The sequence below is a fragment of the Pseudonaja textilis genome, chromosome 5, assembly GCF_049901715.1.
Source record: "Pseudonaja textilis isolate UNSWEBS1 chromosome 5, rPseTex1.2, whole genome shotgun sequence".
Classification (NCBI taxonomy): domain Eukaryota; kingdom Metazoa; phylum Chordata; class Lepidosauria; order Squamata; family Elapidae; genus Pseudonaja; species Pseudonaja textilis.
This window is the reverse complement of record NC_141994.1, coordinates 21,533,206-21,554,901: the sequence shown is the minus strand read 5'-3', so window position 1 is coordinate 21,554,901 and position 21,696 is coordinate 21,533,206. Positions and strand designations below refer to the sequence as shown.

The 21,696-nt window shown below is 44.2% G+C and overlaps 1 protein-coding gene and 1 long non-coding RNA gene across 11 annotated transcripts; one reads left to right on the top strand and one right to left on the bottom strand.

Annotated features, from left to right (window-relative positions):
* Window positions 1-1,164: 1,164 nt before the first annotated feature.
* Window positions 1,165-18,271, bottom strand: TIGAR (TP53 induced glycolysis regulatory phosphatase). 10 transcript variants are annotated; one of them, XM_087934301.1, is made up of 8 exons: window positions 18,153-18,233; window positions 17,291-17,393; window positions 15,030-15,144; window positions 14,783-14,820; window positions 12,146-12,267; window positions 10,274-10,351; window positions 6,021-6,131; window positions 1,165-4,093 (listed from the first exon to the last, which is right to left on the bottom strand). In XM_087934301.1, exons 3-8 carry the CDS (start codon window positions 15,083-15,085, stop codon window positions 3,650-3,652), a joined length of 849 nt encoding a protein of 282 aa, XP_087790427.1. In that variant the 5' UTR covers window positions 15,086-15,144; window positions 17,291-17,393; window positions 18,153-18,233; the 3' UTR covers window positions 1,165-3,649. The 10 variants fall into 10 exon arrangements, with proteins under 10 accessions (XP_087790427.1, XP_087790426.1, XP_087790428.1 ...); XM_087934300.1 differs by lacking the exon at window positions 17,291-17,393 and adding an exon at window positions 15,954-16,098 and having other exon boundaries at window positions 18,153-18,215; XM_087934302.1 differs by lacking the exons at window positions 15,030-15,144; window positions 17,291-17,393 and adding an exon at window positions 15,954-16,098 and having other exon boundaries at window positions 18,153-18,271.
* On the top strand, window positions 3,955-14,130 carry LOC148125557 (uncharacterized). The gene is made up of 4 exons (XR_015743793.1): window positions 3,955-4,060; window positions 5,257-5,392; window positions 12,641-12,746; window positions 13,559-14,130. It is a non-coding gene; the product is annotated as an uncharacterized LOC148125557 (long non-coding RNA).
* Window positions 18,272-21,696: the final 3,425 nt, after the last annotated feature.

The following is a 21,696-nucleotide window of genomic DNA, read 5'->3' as shown; positions in this document are numbered from 1 at the left end:
GATCTGAGGGACATCGAGTTGGTCACGCCCTGTGACCCCCCCGAGGTCAAACACAACCCTGATTTTTGCCCTCAAAGAAATCGAGTTTGACACCCCTGTTTTAGAGAGATCCTCACTCTCCTTCAGGCTGGCTTGGGATATTCTGGATTGTTACACATCCCGCAGGCTCTGAGCACTAAACCAAGAGACAGGACCTCACAAGAAAGGGTTACCTGGTTTCATTGATCTGCATTACGAATATGTACCACCCTGCAGTTGCTTTCATAGGCAACCCTCTTCCCAAACAATGCCTGACCTGACCTAATACCTCACAATATCCCAAAATGAGTAGAAGGAATCCGATTCAGCTAGGACAGGGGTCGGCAACCTTAAACACTCAAAGAGCCACCAAGGTCCTAACTGGAAGCCCCCCGTTCAATTCTGCAGCCGACAGGAAATCCAGTTCCCCCATCATAGAGTCTCCTCCTAGCACAGCATCCTTTTCCCTTTACCTGCCCTAACTGAAAACCCTATCAATTATGGAGCTGACCAGCGACAGGGAGCCACAGCAGAGGGATGAAAGAGCCACATGCAGCTCCAGAGCCACGGGTTCCTGACCCTTGCGCTAGGATCATCTCCGTGAGTTTCTTCCTTTGGGTCTCAGCTGGACTCTCCCAGGACTAACCTTAGCTGGATTCATGATATTGACCCATCCTATCAACCTGTAGGCTTTGTGCAGGAAATGTCAAGTCTGGGTATCTTGGCATGGTTTATCTACGACCCGATGGAGGAGAACGGGCAGATAAGGCTCCTTTCAGGGAGAACGGAATTGAGATGCTCCATAAAGCAGACAATGGGAAGGCAATGTATGTATTTTTCTATTCCCATGTTTGTTTATTTGGATTATTTACATATATGAGTATTTATGTTTGTTATTCTGCCCCTCCATTCTGCCCCTCCATGAAGACAAATTAAACGTTTTCAAGAAAGAAAGAAAAATCTTTATTAAAAGTTCCTGTTTCAATTCAGTGCAGTAATTCCGGTGTTCCCTGGGCACTCCCATACTCTCCTTTTAACCACATCCCCTCCCATTCTGATGTTCTGCCTTTCTCCATCTCTCATTTATGTAGCCATAGTTTTGGTTTGTTTGGGGTTTTTTTTTTTTTAACAAAAAAACTCCCAGACTTTTGTGGCTCACTCAAAAGGTATATTTTAATGAACTGGAAAGTAACATTATTAGAAGGAATAACAAAAGCAACATCTGAAGGCTCAATAAATATAAACACGGCAAGTGTTTCACATATGTTAAAATACGGAGCAGTTGATAATTTAACAAAGGGAACCGTAAACTTTTAGGACGTGGGCTTGAGGTCAAACACAAAGAAAACCACCTGACCGAAACTTATGCGTCTTAAATACACACACACACACACACACAAACCCAAGACCTCAGGTCCTTCATTTCTGAAATGAAGAGTCAACAGCGCATGCAAGGCAAGGATATTTGGAGGTATTTATTTTCTATCTAGAAATAGCTAGATTTTGAATGTCAAGGCATGATGCTCCTCCTGGCACATCTCAAGGCCCTTCCTCAAAAGAGGTGAGGCCACTGGCTCTTTTAATGCCATCTAGGAAAGGAAGTGGAGAAAAAGAACTTGACTGACCTAATTGCACTTTCCACAAATATGATTCGGTGAATCGTTACGTCTTCGTCGTCTTTGGCATGTGGGGGGAATAGAACATCTAAAACCCATAATAGCCATAAACCAATTTCTGAGTGTTCGTATGCAGCATAAAGACTTGTGCGTTTGGTCTCCATGTGACCAAGAGAAATGTGTTATCTTACCTCCATGAATAAGGGACCGGGCCTCACAACAGAACCATCACAACCCAAGTCTAATGCCCACGAGTATCAGAATGTTTCAGAATAATTCACATTAGAGCGACAGCTTTACTGGCCAACACAAGGTGACAAAAAAAACAACAACAGCGCACAATTATTTTAATTCTCAGTAGCGACCACAGAGTAGTGGTTGAAGAAACCATCGCCAGTCTCTCAGTTCTCTGATGGCTTTTTGAGTATGTTGCCAAAAATGACATGGAAGGCCCAACTTCATCTTGCTTATTCTTAGAATATGGTTTGGCTCTATAGCATTTGTGTATCTTTTTTGAAAGAAAAAAACCAGATATGTATTTACTGCATGATTATTTCCAGGGAATTTCTTGCAATGAACTTAAGGCAAATTCCACCAGGGAGCTCCCTTGTGCAAATTCTCCTAAAGCAAACTAAGTCCTAATAGGAGACCAGTGTGCATTAGCACACAGTTGGACTGAGAGAGAGGAGTTGTTTGCAGGATCAGAGCTGGTTTTGTCTCCTATTTTTTAATTAATACAGTTACTGAAGGATTCTAAAGGTTTTTTTTTTTTCAGGAGGCAACTGGACTATTTTGTCTTTTCCTCTGAAAATGTTTCACTTCTCATCCAAGAAGCTTCTTTAGCTCTGACTGAATGGTGAAGATTGGAAGGATTTATATTCCTTGCAGACAGCTGGTCATTTGCGTACTTTTCAGAAAGTCCTTGAGGCCACCCGGAGGACACACATAAACCGCCAAGTGGCCTCAACAACCCTCTAAAAGGATGCAAATGACCAGCTGTCTGCAAGGAGTATCAATCCTTCCGTTCCCCGCCATCCAGTCAGAGCTGAAGAAGCTTCTTGGATGAGAAGCGAAAGATCTTCAAAGAAAAACAAGGAAAGTCCAGTTGCCTCCTGAAAAAAGCACCATGACCTGGATGACTGAGAATCTCTAAAGGATTCTAAGTTGTCCAAGTTATTTAAAATAATTAAAACAAAAGACAGGGGATTTATTTATTTTTTTAACTTTCTTAGCCATAGCTACTCTGCATTTAAGCTTTCTGCTGGGATCATCCCACACCGCATTTGGTCCAGCAGAGATCCAGTCCCACCCTTGTAGAGGCCATGCTCTTAAAAAGGGAAGCTAGATTACACTCGGGTTCACGGTCTGATCCTAATTAAATCATCTAAAAGAGGGGTTCCCAGCTCCTGGTGCATGGCACGTTTGAAACTGGGCTGTGGAAGTGATGGGTGAATGCACATGTGTGCGCCTGCGCACAGCTGCATTTGTAAAACCCCAACCTTTCGGGACTGGCAGAGACGGTGGCAGGGAGGAAGAGGGGACACATTACGTGCACAGCTACACTTGTGAAAGCAGCACACGCCCCCCCCCCCAATAATTCTCTCTCCTCCCCCTGCTGCCGCCACCTCACCCGACAGGTTGGGAGCGGGGGAGGCGGAACGCTGATCTAAAGATCACTGGTTAATTTATACGGCAGCATTATTCAAATTCTGCCCTTTCCTGGATGGCTCCCAGGTGGGAGAGCATTTAGAACAGCGATCAGTTCTAGAAGCTTCTCCTGGAAGATCACCTTTCCCACCAGGCAATGCTGTTTTCTTGTCTCTCCCCCGACACTTTCAACAAGGGCAAACTCGTAAAGAAAGTCGGATGCAAAATGGAGGTTCGCATCCCTTAGCAGAAATTTTTTTCTGGTAAGCTAACGTTTTCCAAACATAATTGAGAAGATAATATGGCGATTCCACGCGGGGGCGTAAATAATTTCCTTCCTGGGTTAAACGTCGCACAGCTACCTGCTCTTAGCTGTCACTCATGTCACGTAAGTGGTCGCTTCTATTGAGAGAAAGGCAGAGGATTCTAGGGGGAAGGAGGCTCTCCTTCATTTCCAGTTTGACAATGAAGCGGCAAATCCCGGTATTGGGAGTCACCGAGGACAACTCGGCCTTTGTCAACGTGGCTGGCAAACTACACTGCAGGTCTGACATGAAGTAGCCAATCCAGTTTCTCATGTAGGCCCCATGACTCACAACCAGGATGTTGGCTGCCAGCCCGCCTCCTGCAGCTCCTTCAGAGTTAGAATCGCTTTCCGGTTCACCGCGGTGGTTTGGCAACGAAGTGGCAGGACTCCCTTCTGCCGTTTCTCCATCGGCTCCTGTCCCCAGAGAAACCCGTTTTTCTAGACGTGCCTCCCGGGCAACCAGATTGCAAAGGTATTCAAAGAAATCCTTGACGCGGGCTTTTACCTGAAGGGAGAGGGGGGGAAAAAAATCAGATGGAAAGCTTTGCAAAGGTATTGCAGGATAGGTTTTGTCAAGGGGACCTCTGAAATTCCTGCTTGGTTTCTGTGCTAACACCTTTTTTTAGTTTCTTGGGATGGCTCCGCTGAACTTTCCACAAACTTGACTTAATGCCTCTGTTTTCCACATTCGTGGAAGTAAACCTGGACTTTCCGAGGCCAACTTGGTTCATATTCATCCACCATGGTGGCCCTCAGCCCTTCCTACTCCTGTTCTTCCATGAGGCAAGTTCTCTTCCCTCAATCTGTGACCAGAAGTGTCCACTGAGGATGGAGTAGAACCAAAGGATTAATTCTACTGTGAGAATTAATCCCAGTCTACTATAATCATACATGGTATTGAAGGCCTGTAAGAGATCTACAGAACCAAGAGAGGAATACAGGGAGTCCTTGACAAACGACCACATTAAACCCAAAATTTCTGTCACTTTTGCCTCACTTTATGGCCTTCTTTGCCACCGCTGTTAAGCAAATCACTGCATTTGTTAAGTGAATCATGCCGTCATTAAAGAAATCTGGCTTCCCCCATTGACTTGCTTATTGGAAGCTGTGTGTGGAATGGTGAACTACAAAAGGTGAAGGCATGAACCCAGGTCACTGCAAAATATATGCCAGCTGGCAGCGCCCGGGTGCCATCAAAACACAGCATGGATTTTGCAGATTTCTCTCTAAGTATCTATGTATCTATGTATCTATTATCTATCCATCAATCATCTATCCATCAATCTATCATCTATCATCTATCAATCAATCATCTATCCATCAGTCATCTATCATCTATCTATCTATCATCTATCCATCCATCTATCATCTATCAATCATCTATCAATCTATCATCTATATATCATTTATCCATCTATCATTTATTAATCTATCATCGATCCATCATCTATCCATCCATCATCATCCATCCATCATCCATCCATCATCCATCCACCTACCTACCAACCATCCTTCCTACCTCCCTACCTCCAAAGCTGGAGCCTAACAATTTATGTTGGGTTGTTGCTGGGGTGCCAACATTAGATACCTGCAGTTTGATGCATTCTTAGCCAAGAGATAAATTGAGTGATCTCTAAAAGCATCTCTAAATATTTGTATTTGAGTTAGCAGACTATATATGTAGGCATTTTAGGAGCCATGGTGCCGCAGTGGATAGAATGCAGTATTGCAAGCTAATTCTGCTGACTGCCTGGAGTTCGATCCTGACCAGCTCAAGGTTGACTCAGCCTTCCATCCTTCTGAGGTGGGTAAAATGAGAGCCCAGATTGTGGGGGGCAATAGGATGACTCTGTAAACCGTTTAGAGAGGCCTGTAAAAGCACTGTGAGGCAGTATATAAATCTAAGTGCTATTGCAATTGTTTTTGAGTGTGCTTAATGTACCAAGGAGTAAATTATCCCTGTTTCTGAATGATGTGTGCTTGTATGTTGCTTCTGTGGAGGTGTATACAAGAGAGAGAGAGAGAGAGAGAGAGATGGAGATGTGGCTGTATGGCTGCACAGTGTAAAGAATGTAAAGATGTACTTGTGGGTACAGTGTGCATATCCATCAAGGAGGAGTGGGTGTGAACCTTTTGTACTTGTACCTGCAAATCCTGCATGTATGAAGGACCTATTTTGACTGAGACCTGTCAAAAAGCTTTGCACACATGGCTACCTACTATGGCTGTACAAGTACATAGGCATCTTAGCTGCCTCTTCTTTTCCTCTGCTGCTTATCTTCTCCAGTTCAGCTTCACTTTCTCTGCCTGCTGGAGATATTTTAGCGAGACCCCGGCTGCCCTGGGGAGTTAGCCCTCTCAGCCATTCACAAGCGCATAAAGGTTCAGTCAGTCGCTCTCCAATGGACCCCAAACCCCAGAAGAATCCTTACTTCATCCAGGGTTTCTCCTTCAGGGGGGGTAAAAGAGAGATATGGTTCCCCAGCTTCCTTGGCCATGGCTTTAAGATCACTGAGAGGCCTCCCTTCCGCCACTCCATATTTCTGCCAAGACAGGAGGGAGAATTATGTGGTGAGTGTTGTGGCAAGGATGCAACTCGCATTCCCACGTCGAAGGGCAGCCTGCTGCAGACCACATTTTCCTTCTCCTTTGGAGAAGAACCTGTGATGACCCGGGGCATGGCACAAAGGCAACATAGTCAAATAAGCAAGAAGAGTCCCTTTATTATCTCCAACTTTTCCCCCAATGTCCAGGTTACCTTCTGGCTGGAGAAAAACTCTCCCAAGAACAGCCCTTGACTGCAGAAAATTCAGTCCAAAACAGGGTAAACACAAACTGTAACTTAAAAATCCAAACAAGCCAAACTGAAGTAATTAGTTGGCTGGGCAGGAGCAGGAATTTTAGATGTGAAGGCACGGCAAAACTCACACAGTTGGGAAGACGCCAGGAACACAGATAAGACTCGACCATAAAAGATAACGCACAATTTGCTTCCCAGGAGTTGCCGTGTGCAATCTCTCTTTTAAAACACAGTGTTCCCAGCTGCAGCTAATGAAGGGAATCAGGGCCCTTTCCTCTCCCGTAAGTCACGCAACCCACGTTGTTCCCTTCTCCATTCCTTCCTGCATGCCCTAGGATGAAGAAGGGGTGGGCCTATGTCTTCCTCTGAATTCCCTCTCCCTTGTTCTACCTCCCCACTGCTCTGCCCAGGCAGACTTTACCCTTCCCCAGTTTCCTCCACAGCCAACAGAACCACACTCCCGCTCCCTGACAGCTGTCCGGCTTCCTCTTCAGATTCAGACTCCGACAGGGGCATGACAGAACTGAAGCAAAGCAACTTTCCTGAAACAACTCCTGTAGCCCCCACCCACCTACCCAAAAGAACTTATTTGTCCTCTGTCTCTCCTTGGCTTCACCCACCATTCTTGCCTCTGATTAGAATCTGCCTTCCTGCAATCCCAGGCCCTGGTTTCCCATCTGCAACTAAAAGACTTGGGGTGAGTTGTGTGATAAAAAATGTATTCATTTAATATTGCGCTCTATCGCTTCCGTTCAATGGCAAACATCTCCCATGGCTGGTAATCAGCCGAGGTTTGTTGAGTCAGGAGTTTATTTTGACGACAAATGAATTCATTTGCTTACAACACTGATACACCCGTCCATCAACTCTAGGATGCCCCCCAATCAAAGATTAAAATTCCTATTAAATTACTTTAAAAGGATAAAACAGATCAGAACTTTAGAAACAAAACTGGTGTCAATCAGTTTGACGGTGCTAATCTTCTAATCTTCTGTCAGCGGCTTGGGGGGGAAGATCAGGGTCTTCTGTGGTTTTCAGAAGGCTAGGAGGGTGGAGGTCAGCCTTGAATTTCATGGGGAAGGGTCTTCCGTAGGGCAGGGGCTGCCAAGGGAAAGGCATGCTTTCTAGCTCCCGCAAAATTTAGGGGAAGAATCCAGGAGAGTATCCTTCCCCTAAATGTACAAGACAACCATAGCGCCCTGTTGCTCTATATGGCACTGAAAGCTGGGCAGCAATAACAGGGACAGCTCTCTCGGTGCCATGGAAATGCAAATGCTCCATTGGATATCGGGCATCTCCCGTCTTGACCACATCACAAAGGACACAACACAACAGCATTTTGATGTGACACCACAGAGAAGACTGGCTCCGCTGGTACGGACATGTCCAGAGAGCAGCACCTTCCACCGTGGCCAAGACTGCCTACCAACTAGAAGTCAATGGCCAGCAACTTCACAGGCGTCCAAGGCACCATCATCAAAGATATGCAAGCTGTGGGCCTGGGCCCTAGAGAACGCAGCTGACCATGCAAAGTGGTATGAAATGATCTGAAAAGTGGACCCTGGACCTGTGGGAATATGCTAGGAAGAAAAAGAAGAGTCTAGAAGAGTGCACAGCCCATTTCACCGGGTAAGATGGATAGACGCCTTAGGGCAGTGATGGCTAACCTTTTTGGCACCGAGTGCCCAAAGTGTGCATGAACCCCCAAAATGCAATGTGTGCATGTTCCCCGCACATATATCCTGCCCCCTGTGCATAGACTCCATGCATGCCCATGTGTCCTCATGCATGCCACCTGCTCCCCACTGCCCACATATGCGTAGCAGAACTGAACTGGGGCAATGGCTCGTGTGTCTGCAGAGGAGGGCTCTGCGTGCCACCTATGGCACCCATGCCATAGGTTTGCCATCACGGCCTTAGGGAAAGGCATTCCCATGGAGATAGCCTGGCTCTGGGCCATACAGGGCTTTAAAGGTAATGACCTTGAATTGCACCTGGAAAGAACCTGGAAGCTGATGCATTTAAGACGCTGCCCTCTTCAACACCCGTGAACAGGGTTTCTGAGTTTATTACTAATGTTTTACCACCTCTTCCCTGGTGGATTAGGGGAAAGTTTATTATAGTCTGGGGGGAAAGTTGCTGGGGGAAAGTTTATTTCAGTCAGTTTCTGGTTTATTTATTGGACCCAACATTTGTCAGACAGATAAACAGATAATGGAAGAAGCTGTTCATTCTCTGGAAAACTACAGAACTTCCTGCTTAGGTATTGAAAAGGCACTTAATTGTTTCACAATAACAGCGAACTGTGTATCTCTTTTGTTTAGAGATGGATTATTTTATTTCGCTTTCCCTCTTTTTACCCACCTTTCTCTCTCAGTTCTCAACCACCCAATCGTAGCTCTCAAACAAGTCCCTCTCCTGCCCCCATAAGGAAGTGCCCAGTTAGGTTTTTCACAGCCTTGGTGGAATGCCAGCCATCTGTCCTGCCATTATGCTGCGCACACCATCAAAATCAAACAAAGCGTTTGATTCAAGCGATTAATATTTGAAAGGCATCTATCCAAAACAATGGGGGGGAGGGGAGGAGAAGAGATCAGATCTAGGTAAAGAAATGGGTTTTTATTATGAACCTTATCTCAATTGCTGACTCCTGCAAATCCTGATTATGTAGATTATTTCTAAGATATAATGCAGGCACCAAGTGTCTTTTATCACTTCTTATGTTTAATCCTGGCTAGACCTCTCCGACACTGCTGTACAGTAAGACTATCCTCTTGACAAGGACTGGATTAGGTTGGCTGAGGCCCCTCTTTTTCGGGGGAGAGAAGAGACGAACAGCTGCCCTACCTGGTAACGGTGGTCCCTGCACATGTACAGAACTGCACTCTGCAAACCAAGGCAGCCAACTATCCATGGAGGTTCTCAGTCCTCCAGATCATGGTTGTCCCAAAGGTGCTTTTTCAAGAGGCAACTGGACTTTCTGGTTTTTCTTTGAAGATCTTTCGCTTCTCATCCAAGAAGCTTCTTCAGCTCTGACTGGATGGAGGGGAATGGAAGGATTTATACTCCTTGCAGACAGCTGGTCATTTGCATTCTTTTTAGACAGTCCTTGAGGCGACCTGGAGGTTTATCTGTGTCCTCAGAGTCACCCAAATAGTGCAAATAGGGTCAGCTGAGTGTTGCAAATGGATGTGGAGTCTTCTTGGAACTGCTGAAAGGACTGTGTTATAGACTGGAATTAGTTATCATATCCCTCCTCCCTTCAACAGAAGGAGGGCTGTTCAGTTTTGACACAGATTGGCCTCTTTGACCTCTCTTTCAAACCAGTGGTCCTCCCTTTCCAAAATGTGGACTTTGTTGTTTTCAAAAGAGTGGCCTCTATCCATATTTTGGAGAGGATGTCAGGTTTGAAAAAGAGGTCAAAGTGGCCATCTGTGTCAAAATTGAACAGGCCTCTCTCCACAGAGGGGGAGGGATAGAACATCCTCTATCTCCAGTCTACAACACAGTCCTTTCAACAGTTCCGAGAAGGCTCCACACCCATTTGCAACACTCAGCTGACCCTATTTGCACTACTCAGGTGACCCTGAGGTCACAGACAAACCTCCGAGTGGCCTCAATAACTTTCTAAAAGGATGCAAATGACCAGCTGTCTGCAAGGAATAGAAACCCTTCCATTTCCAGTCAGAGCTGAAGAAGCTTCTTGGATGAGAGGTGAAACATCTTCAAAGAAGAACCAGAAAGTCCAGTTGCCTCTTGAACAAGCACCTTTGGGACAAAGTAGTTAACCAAAGCAAGAGTGGCCCAGCACCTGCCCTGCCGAGTTTAGGATGTAGCCGTTGGGAACCTGGCATTGATCTTCTCTAGGGGCAAGGAAATACTTACCCGTTCTCGAAGGCGGGCGTCACATTTTACAGGAATCTCTTTGCAGTGCTGGCTATTTCTAAGAATTGAGGCTGTGGTCTGAAATGTTAAAAAAGGAACATTGAAAAAGATTATTATTTTATTTATTTTTTTTAAAAAATGCGTTTATTAGATGTCAAGGCTTGACTCCTTAATAATGTACACATTTTTAAAAAATGGAAATACATGTAGTCCTCAACTTGTGACCACAATGGAGCCCGAAATTTCTGTTGTTGAGACAGACATCGGTTGAGTTTTGCCCTTTCTTACGTTACCTTTCTTGCCATAGTTGTTAGGTGAATCACTGCAACTGATAAGTTAGTAACGAATCTGGCTTCCCCGTTGAGTTTGCTTGTCAAAAGATCCCAAAAGGGGATTAGGGGACACGGCAACTCTCTTAAATATGAGAGAATTGCCAAGCGCCTGAATGTTGATCACATGACCGTAAGTCTCTTCCCCCACCCTCCCCGTGCCATTTTAACTTTGAACAGTCATTAAATGAACTGCTGTAAGTCAAGGACTACTTGCATACATGTCCCAGGGTAATGGTGCAAGACTGAATCTGGGTTGGCCATGGGTACCAGAGGTTTACCGTATTTCCCCATGTATAAGCACCCCCTTTGTATAAGCCACCCCCCCAATTTTTGGACTGTGAAGTTTTGAAAAAAATATTTTATTAGAGAAACAAGTTATGAAGAAAGAAAATTTACAAAGAAACAAAATTCGACGTCTAGATCTACAACTTCGGTCATGACGCCGAAAGTGGTGCGGGCGACGCTAGCAATCTACGCATCGGAACGAGAGTAGGAACGAAGCATTCAGGCTGATGCCTAGCGTATGCATTTCTATCGCGTACTCGCACTCGTAATCGTATCATCACGTACAATTTTTACAAAAAAAGTATAGCATACTGCTGGAAAACCAGTTTATTCCTACTTTATTATTTTATGCATTTTTCACATATAAAAAGTGTACCTGCTTTGTATATGCCACCCCCCTACTTTTTGGGCTTGAAAATTTTGGAAAAAAGGGGTGGCTTATACATGGGGAAATACAGTACTCTCCTGAGCCTTTGATCTCGTGTTGGAGTCCCACTTTCGGGGAACTCCTCTCTACTGGAATATGTGCTTTGGGCTATTCTGTGGGTGGAATTCATGTGGTGCCTTCCTATTGGCTGATTGGTGTGTTGATGGCTGGCGATTGGCTGTCGTTTCCTTGTACTGTGATAAGCTGGTGGTAAATCAGCACCCCTGTTGATTGACAGGTGGGGCATTTCCCAGGCTCCAATAATTTCCCTGGCTGTTTTTGTACCTGCCCAGCCAAATTAGTAGCTGCAAAACTGAACGTGTGTGTATATATGTGGCGCAGTGGTTAGAGTGCAGTACTGCAAGCTATTTCTGCTGCAGCCAGCTGCCTACAATTTGGCAGTTCAAATCTCACCAGGCTCAAGGCTGACTCAGCCTTCCATCCTTCCCAGGTGGGTAAAATGAGGACCCAAATTGTTGGGGGCAATAGGCTGACTCTGTACACTACTTAGAGAGGGCTGTAAAGCACTATAAAGCGGTATATAAGTCTAAGTGCTATTGCTATTTTTTATAAATAACTTAAGGGGGTGAACATACCTAATGTCTATAAAATAGAAAACAATGGTTACAAATTAAAGAGTAGGCAAACTAATTAAAAATGGAACATATGTTCATTTTACTATTATTACAACTTTACACGTACTTATCCCCCACACAAAAATGAACTCCAAAAACAAACTCCTAGAATTATTACTGTTTGTTAAATTTCTATGTCTCCCAACAAGCCAGAACATTTATTTGTGCACAATTTCACCTACAAGTTACTTGCCTGCTTTGCTCGAATCAGGTCACTGGTGAAGACATGAGTAAATCTGATATGACTGAGATACATCCCAGCTGCGTCGGCTTGCCTGAATCCGGTGTCTGAGAGAGGCTCGTCCACCCCTTGACCTGCAAGAGCCACCATGGGAATGAGTCCAATAGTTAGAACAAGTGTGTTTTAGCCATCATCAGCTGATACTCTCCAAAGATCAGGGACAAGCGTTCAGCTACAAAGGAAGGCTCTCCTAAAAGAGCCCAGGCCATCTCTGAAAGAGTCAACATTTAGGTAGCTAAATGCCTTTTCTTTTGTTATGTAACTTAAAAAGATCAGTTTGTCAGGGTTTCGATGGATGCCCTAATTAATTCATGAGCCTCGAGCCAAGTTTCAAAAGAAATCCAATTATTTATTAGGAGCAACATGTCGGCAAATTCCCATGTGCAGTCAGCTCTATCCGACATCATTTACTGCCCACCCATGACCGTGTTTTCCCCCTCCTCCCAGGGTGTGTCATAAATCACATTCTCCAACGGAGCACTTTCCCGGGCTATAGAAAAAAAACATGCCTCCCCAGCTGGCTCTAGTAACCTGGGATACAATCTGAAGAAAGGTATGCATGGAATGTGCTTCTGGTCATGGCAACCGGGCTGCTCCATCAGTTCTTCCCCCACCCCCACCCCTGCTCCATCAGTTCTCCCCGCACCTCCTGCCTACGGCAACTCAGGAGCAGGCCAGGAATGCTTTACTAGTTGACAAAGTTTTTGTCACATAGTCTTGTGAAGGGCCACGTATGTCACTGGTTCAAGACACAGAATGGAATAAGATGCATAAGATATCCCTATGTTTTGCTTTTGCAAGCTTGTGGTCAAGTCTAAAGTGTTAGAACCCCAACTGTAGAATTGTGAAGGTGTTAAATTGTCACAACTAAGCTTAGATGAAGCTGAGAAACTGCCTGTATAAACTTAGAAACTACAGGTAGTCCTCGACTCATGACTACGATTGAGCCCAAAATTTCTGTTGTTAAGTAAGATGGTTGAGTTTTGCCCCACTTTACAACTTTTCTTCCACAGTCGTTAAGTGAATCTCTATACTTGTGAAGTTAGTAATTTAGGTTGTCAAACAAATCTGACTTCCCATCGACTTGGCCCATCAGGTCACAAAAGGGGACCACATAACCCTGGGATATTGCAACCGTCATAAATATGAAGCAGATGCCAAGTGTCCAAATTTTGATCACGTGACCATGGGATTGCCGCATCAGTCACTTTTTTCAGTGCCGTTGTAATTAACGGTCATTCAATGAACGGTTGTTAGTTGAGGACTACCTCAACTTACCTGTACTGTACTTTACCTATATGTACTGTAATTAATCAACCCGCTTGGACAATATTTTTTAAGGCAACAATTCCTCCTCTAATATAGGAGTTGGTGACTAAACTCAACAGCAAATCCACATCCATGGTTACACCTGCAGTGGGACCTTGAAATCAGCTGTGTTGAGGTCAGACAGAAAACTGAGGGGCAGGAGAATCTGTTCTCCTGGCAGACACCCCATCTGTCACCACCCAGGACAATGTGTAGCGGCTTGTTGGCTGCCGGCCCCTCCAGCAGCCGAATCAGAAGAGGCGGCGGCGTGGGAATCAGCGTCAGCATCAAGGCAGCCTGGGAGCTCTGAGGGGGAAAAGGGAATGGAGCTGGCAGAGAGGGAGAGACAGAGGCAGAGCCTGGGCCGTTCGTCAGCCCTCAGATGGGGAGTCAACATTCCCAGGACTGGAGGTGGCTGATGAGGAAGAGGAGGAACAGCTGGGTCCAGTGCCTGACTCACGAATGCGCAGAAGGCAGAGGAGAGGAGAGCAGTGGAAATTTATGGGCCGGTCCTTGGGACGGAAGAGCCACCGCTGCTAGCGAAGCCCCACTCTAGCTCTGGGGATAAAAGCCAGGGGGTGGAAATCTCTCTGCTGGACAGACTTGTTAGCCTGCTCTGTATGTGTGTGGTGGGGAGGGGGGGGAAGGGAGGGAGGGGCAGAGACTTTTTGCCGGGGCTGCTGGTGCTCTTAATAAAGGAATCATTGGTTTAACTACCGAGGGTTTGTTGTGTTTGGGGAGCTGGGTCACAACACAATGCCAACCAGGGAAACCTCAAAAGAGATGCTTTGGAGTATGTGAAAGCACTCATTCTTCACACCGTGGAAGCAGGAAAATCTGCTCCCAGCTGTCTCAGATATACGTAGTACAGGTGGTCCTCAACTTACAACCACAACTGAGCCCAACATTTCTGTTGCTAAGTGAAACAATTGTACAATTTTACGACCTTCCTTGCCACAGCTGTTAAGTGAATCGCTCCCATTGTTAAATGAATCTGGCTTCCCCATTGGCTTCACTTTTAGAAAGGTGGAAAAAGTTGATCACATGACCCCGGGACAGTTGCAACTGTCATAAATACATGCCAGTTGCCAAGCATGGAATTTTTGATCACATGACCGTGGGAATGCTGCAACTTTTTCCAGTGCCTTTGTAACTTTGAATAGTCGCTAAAGGAACTGTTTCAAGTCAAGGACTACCAGTAATAACGGTACAAATCCAGTATTTAATATCCAAATAAAAGTAAAGGGCACTGAGATATAATAACCACCAGTTGAGACAAACCTTGCATTATCTTCTCTTTGTTGTATCTTGTTTGTCCACTGTGGAAAAAAACAAAACAAACAGAAACCAGCAACTTAAAATAGGAGAAAAACCAATTCTGATTGAAAACCTTTAGCCATTAGCATTTTTAATGTTACTCAGCCCTTACAGCGCTGACTCAGCTGAGCTATCCCAGCCTTTCCCTGCTAACAAAACGCACAATTTTGTTACACGCACAAACACCAACATTGCTGGTGGGGATGCTTACTGTGTAACGAAGAGGCACTGGCACATGTTCCCTGCCCCTTCTTGAGGTACAGGCATCGCTCCAGGAATCTACCAATGACTCCTCAACCCTGACTTGATCACAGGGACTCACGTCACTAAAATGACCAGGAGAATTGTGAGAGATTAAGCAGTGAAAACTAATCATTTTCCTAGCTGGAAAGATTGGCATGAATCTGTATTTGGGTTAGATGCAGTGTTATGTGATCAGTGAGGAAGGGATATAGGATCAGGGGGAAAGATTGGAATTATCAAGGCCTGCCAGCACCAGTGCAAACAATGAGAAAAGGGCCCAAGAGGAAAGATCCGACATCTATATACAAACCCCCCTACCCCCACCCCCCCAAAATGGAGCTCCAACAGGATGAGAATATACTACATGTAATTCATTTCAAGAAAGATTTTTCCTCTTTGGTCTGAACTTAGACAAGAGGGTTGTGTTGTTGTCTTATATATTAAGACAATATATATATATTAAGGAATAATGGATGGAAACTGAACAAGAAGATTCAACCTAGAAATAAGGATAAATTTTCTGACAGAGAAACTGGAACAGCTGGCCTTCAGAAGTTGTAGGAACTTCATCACTGGAAGCTTTGAAGAAAAGATGGGACTGCCATCTGTCAGAAATGGGGTATGGTCTCTTGCTTGGGCAAGGGGTTGGACTAGATGCCCTACAAGGCCCCTTCCAACTCCTGTTCTGTTCTATTTTATTCTTTATCATTAATACTAATGAAAAGTAGATTGTGTTTATTAAGACGACTGATGAATAAATGTATAGAGCTATAAACAAGAAAAAGAGACATACCAATTAAAGTAATCAATACTTAATTTAACAATATGCACAGTCAATTTCATTAGAGAAGAGGAAAGCAGCCCAGGTTCACTCTGGCTGAGAGATACCTACTTAGCTCTGTGTTTGTTATCCCTGTCTTTCTCCATCAGAATTCAATAGTGTAGAGATGGTCAATAGGTAGCCTTCTGCTTGTACTGATATCAGCCAGTCGAAATTAAACTTTCAGATTAAGTCTGGATTTTTTTCTTGTGCTTTACTAAACAATTTGATACAATAGTCAAATTAATCAATTGCACAAGCAAAGCAAGAGTTTTGCAATGTTCATATCAAGGTATTTAAATTGTAACACTTAGTTTAGAAAATGCTCTTAATGCTTGAGACAAAAATCACAATTGTCCTTTTCATTTTCACTGCTGTTGATTTAAAAATCTGCAATTACAAGAACATAATTTTTAAAATCTTTAATGCATTAGAATTTTCCTCAGCCTCATAAGATGCTAGCTTTGGAAGGAAGTTTATTGCTTTCAATATAAGCCAATATAAATTATTTTTTATTGTTGACAGTCTCTATACTATTCAGCAGCATTTCTACATAATTATGGAAAATAAGCATTTTGGAACAGCAGTTTCTCATTTTTGAATTAACTAGAAAAGCCGAATGAAGTGCCTGCTACACTTGAGGGGAAGAAAATGCCAAAGATTTTGATCCAATAGTTTGTATTAGCATCATTGTGTGCTTTTAGAGGCCATTATTCACACTTGCTCTTGAAACAGACATAATGAAATCCTAACATTAGACTTGGAGCCAATACAGGATCTGCAATCTCTACTTCAATCTTCAACTTTTGCTTTATAATATACTTCTCACACAAATGACTAAGGAGAGGGAGTGAATTTACACAGAGTGATTTACATAATCCATAATAATCAGGCCTCTCCAAGGACACAGGTGATTAGGAATCCTTCCCACAACCACCCTGACTACAAGAACAGGAAGTGGAAAATACAATTAAAGAAAACCTAAATGGTGTCTTTAATGTAATGGGATACTGATAAGCCAGTGATCTACCTATGTAAATAATCAGGATTATATTATCATCTTGGGGGACCAACGGGATGACCTTCTGTGGGCCACACAGGCTTGGCTGAACACTTAAAAATTCCCTCAAGTCTTATCTGGTAATAGCTTGCCTCAAATGTGTGAAGACAATGGCCTGCTGTGATGCATTTTAAGGCCTGAACAGAATCCCTACCAAAAAAAAGGTGTCTCGTTTTCCAAAGACAGACAACTGTGATAAAGTTTTTTGTATGTATGTATGTATATATATTTATATTTATAAATAACTCAACCCTTTTTTATGAGCCACGGTGGCACAGTAGTTAAGAGTGCAGTACTGCAGGCTCCTTCTGCCTGCCAGCTGCCTGCAATTTGGCAGTTCAACTCTCACCAGGCTCAAGGTTGACTCAGCCTTCCGTCCTTCCAAGGTGGGTAAAATGAGGACCCAGATCGTTGGGGGCAACATGCTGACTCTGTAAACTGGTTAGAAAGGTCTGCAAAGCACTGTAAAGTGGTATATTAGTCTAAGTGCTACAACTATTATTTTTATAAATAAGTCACAGCCATGAACATATCCCAACACACCTTCCTCCTTCTATTTTCCTTCAACTCTGTTGTTCTAACAACCCCGTGAGGTGGGTTGGGCTAAAAGAGAGAGAGAGACTAATTTTAATTTTTATAAATAACCGAAGGCTGTGAATATACCTAACACACCTTCCTCATCCTATTTCCCCTACAACAGCAGCCCTGTGAGGTAGGCTAGGCCAAAAAAGAGAGGGGGCAAGCCGTTTGTTATTTTAATAAATAACTCAAGGCCGTGAAACCCTAACCCAACACACCTTCCTCCTCCTATTTTCCACACAATAACCCTGTGAGGTGGGTTGGCTAAGAGAGAGGTGGGGGGAGGGAGGCTGGCTCAGGGTCACTTAGCTGGCTTTCATGGCTAAGATGGGAATTGAACTCAGGGATCTCCTGCTTTCCAGCCTGATGCTTTAACCACTAGGCCCCAAACCGACTAGATTATACAAGACACCCGCCTTCGTCCCTCTCTGAGGTAACATCCACCCCGGGCTCAGGGCTTCTTTAGCGGGCTTGGGCAAACGGCTGGGTCGCCCTCTTCCCTCGGGCCAAGGAGGCTCCCGTGCACCACCCACGGGGCCCGGCGGAAGAGCCGCGAAGGAGGCTGAACTCCACCAGGGCCCTATCCCTTCTGCGGCCCCACATAGCAGCTCCCCCGGGGCCCAGATACTCACTGCCGGATGATCGTTAAGCCGAAGGCGGCCATGCCTCTCTCTATCGATGCTGCCCGCACGAATGACGTCACGCCGGCGCGCAGCGCCCGGGCCAATGGCGGACGGGTGGGGAAACGCGGTGGAATCTCGCGAGAAGTGGGGGGGCGGAGAGGACAAACCCCCCCCCGGACGAGGTCCCCGCCCTCCTTAGGCATCGAGCGGGGGAGGGGAGGGGCTTTGCGCGCGAGCGCTTTCGTTATTTGGATGGTGGTTGCGGTTTCCTCTTGGGGTGGCTCGCCTTGGGGCTGAGAGGGGAAAGGAGGAATGGAAAGAGATGGAAGAAGTAGATGAGAGGAAGGACGGAACGAAAGAAGGGGAAAAGGAGAGGAAAGGAAGAAATAATAGAAGGAAGAAATTGGCACAGAAGGAAGGAATGCGGAAAGGAAAGGAAGAAATAGAAGAAAAGAAAGGAAGAAATTGGCAGAAGGAAGGAATGGGGAAAGGAAAGGAAAGGAAGAAATAGAAGAAAAGAAAGGAAGAAATTGGCAGAAGGAGGGAATGGGGAAAGAAAAGGAAAGGAAGAAATTGAAGGAAGAAATAGGCAGAAGAAAGAGTGAATGAAAGGAAAAAATAAATGGAAGAAGAAAGGAAGAAATGGAAGAAAGGAATGGGTAGGAAGAAATAGGTGGAAGGAAGGCAGAAAGGAAGAAATTGGCAGAAGAAAGGAAGGGGAAAGGAAAGAAAAAGAAGAAATAGGTAGAAGGGGGAAAGGTAAGGGGAGGAAGGAAGGAGAATGAAGGAAAGGAAGAGATAGATGGAAGGAGCAAAGGAAAGAAAGAAATGGAAGAAAGAAAAGGACAGAAGAAACAGGTGAAAGAAAAGAAGAAAGGAAGAACTAGACGGAAGGAAGGAAATGGTAAAAGAAAGAAGAATTGTGTGGCAGGCGGGGCAGGGTTGCCCATAGGTTGCAGGGTACAATGGATCGGGCATTGGAGCAGGACTGTGCCATGCTTCCTTGGCCTTGCCAGGGGATGGGCAAGGATGGAGACAAAAGATGAGGGAAGGTTGCAGACTGGGCACTAAAAAGTTAGATTTAGGAAGGGCAACACACGTGTGGAATGAAGCAAGAGGATACTGGGACAAGCACTGGGGTAGAGAAAAGATAACTTAGGACTGGCAATGGTGAACATAAAAAGCTTAAAAGGAAAATTATGCTATGTAAGGAGCCCAGCCCTGTTCAGTCAAGAAGCACCGTTTATTCTTGAATAAGGTGTCCCGCCCTCTTCACCACCCCTGCATACCAATGGGCCTTGGGCATGCAAAGATCCGTGTGACCTGCCTGCCAGTGAACAAATCGCTGTCAGGTCTGAATAAACAAAGTAAAAACAAATGCTAAAAATAGGATAAAACAAGACCAATTGACAACTGAAAAAAAGGCAAAATAATATGTGATGAGTTCCTAGAATGGAATGCATTTTTGCAATTTAAGGAGATTATCTGTCATGTAAAAAACAAGATGAAATGGGTGCCCTGGAGACTGACATAAAAGGAGATTTCTAAGTGTCATGGGAACATCATTTAAAAATCCTTTGATAATCCAAATATTGCTCAGTTCTTAATGGATCTTTTCCTCTCCCCATAATTGTCAGTATCAAAGTTGCTTTATAACCCTTCACAACTAAACATCAGCAATGCAATTCCGGCGGGTTTCAGAGAGAGCTTTGTGTTTTTACCAGTTCAACTTGTCCAAAAATGATTCTTAATTACATGACAGCCAGGTTGAAACTTTCTCTTACAAACTGGGAAATGCTTGTTATCCGGTGGACAAGTTAACAGAGTAACAGAGTTGCAAGGGGCTTTGTAGGTCATCTAGTCCAGGGGTCTCCAACCTTGTCAATTTTAAGCCTGGAGGACTTCAACTCCCTGGGAGTTGAAGTCCTATAGGCTTAAAGTTGACAAGGTTGGAGACTCCTGATCTAGTCCAACCCCCACCCAAGCAGGAGACCCTACACCATTTCTGACAAATGGCAATCCAATCTCTTCTTGAAAGCTTCTGGTGAGGAAGTTGATTTCCTTCTGCTTCTGTGCTTTCTAATTTATAGAATAGACCTCGTCCCCCACTTTTCATAATTTGGAGTACAGGTAATCTTCGACTTATGACCACAATTGAGCCCAAAATTCTGTTGCTAAGCAAGACAGGTGTTAAGTGAGTTTGGCCCCATTTTATAACGTTCTGGCCACAGTTGCAGTTACCGTTAGTAACATGATTGTAAGTGAATCTGGCTTTCCCATTGACTGCTTGTTAGAAGATCACAAAAAGTGATCAGGTGATCCTGGGATGCTAACTGTTATAAATATGGGTCAGTTACCAAGCGTTTGAATTTTAATCCTGGGAATGCCGCAATGGTCTTAAATATGAAAAATGTTCATAAGTCTTTTTCAGTGCTGTTGTAACTTGGAACCGTCATTAAATGAACTGTTGTAATTTGAGGACTGCCTGTAGAAGATTTCTACCTGGACTGAGAATAACAGAGTAGGAAGGGGCCTTGGAGGTCTTCTAGTCCAACCCTCTGTTCAAGGAGGAGACCTATACCATTTCAGATGAATGACTGTCCAGTCTCTTCTTAAAAGCATCCAGTGATGAAACACCCACAACTTCTGAATGCAAGCTCTTCTACTGGTTAATTGTTCTCACTATTAGGACATTTCTCCTTAATTCTAGGTTGCTTCTTGCTTTGATTAGTCTCTATCTATTGATAGTTGTCTTGCCTTTGGGTGCTTTGGAAAATAGCTTGACCCCCTCTTCTTTGTGGCAGCCCCTCAGATATTGGAACATCACTATCGTGTCATCCCAGTCCTCCTTTTCACTAGACTAGACATCCCCCAAATTCTTACTTGAATAGAATAGGATAGAATTCTTTATTGGCCAAGTGTGATTGGACACACAAGGAATTTGTCTTGGTGTAAATACTCTCAGTATACATAAGATACATTCATCAAGAGCCAAGAATCATAAGGTACAACAACACTTAATAATAGTCATAGGGTACAATAAGCAATCAAATCATACTAGGAAACAGTCAATAACAATCATTAGGATACAAGTGACAAAGTTACAGTCATATAAAAGGGAAGAATTTTGATATTTTTTCATTTTATTACCAAAGGTGGCCCGGGATTGTGGATATGTTTACCACTTCCCTCCTTTTTTTTTTTTTTAATTTTTTTCTTATTAATGTTTTTTTTTTTTTTATTTTTTTTTTGTTATAAATCGGTAGTCACAAGTGGGAAGGGATAGGTGATAAGGAGTGATGAGAAGATTAATAGTAATAGTAATGCAGACTTTGTAAATAGTTGGACAGTGTTGAGGGAATTATTTGTTTAGCAGAGTGATGGCTTTTGGGGAAAAAAATGTTCTTGTATCTAGTTGTTCTGGTGTGCAGTGCTCTATAGCATCGTTTTGAGGGAAGGAGTTGAAACAGTTTATGTCCGGGATGTGAGGGGTCTGTAAATATTTTCACAGCCCTCTTTTTGACTCGTGCAATATACAGGTCCTCCATGGAAG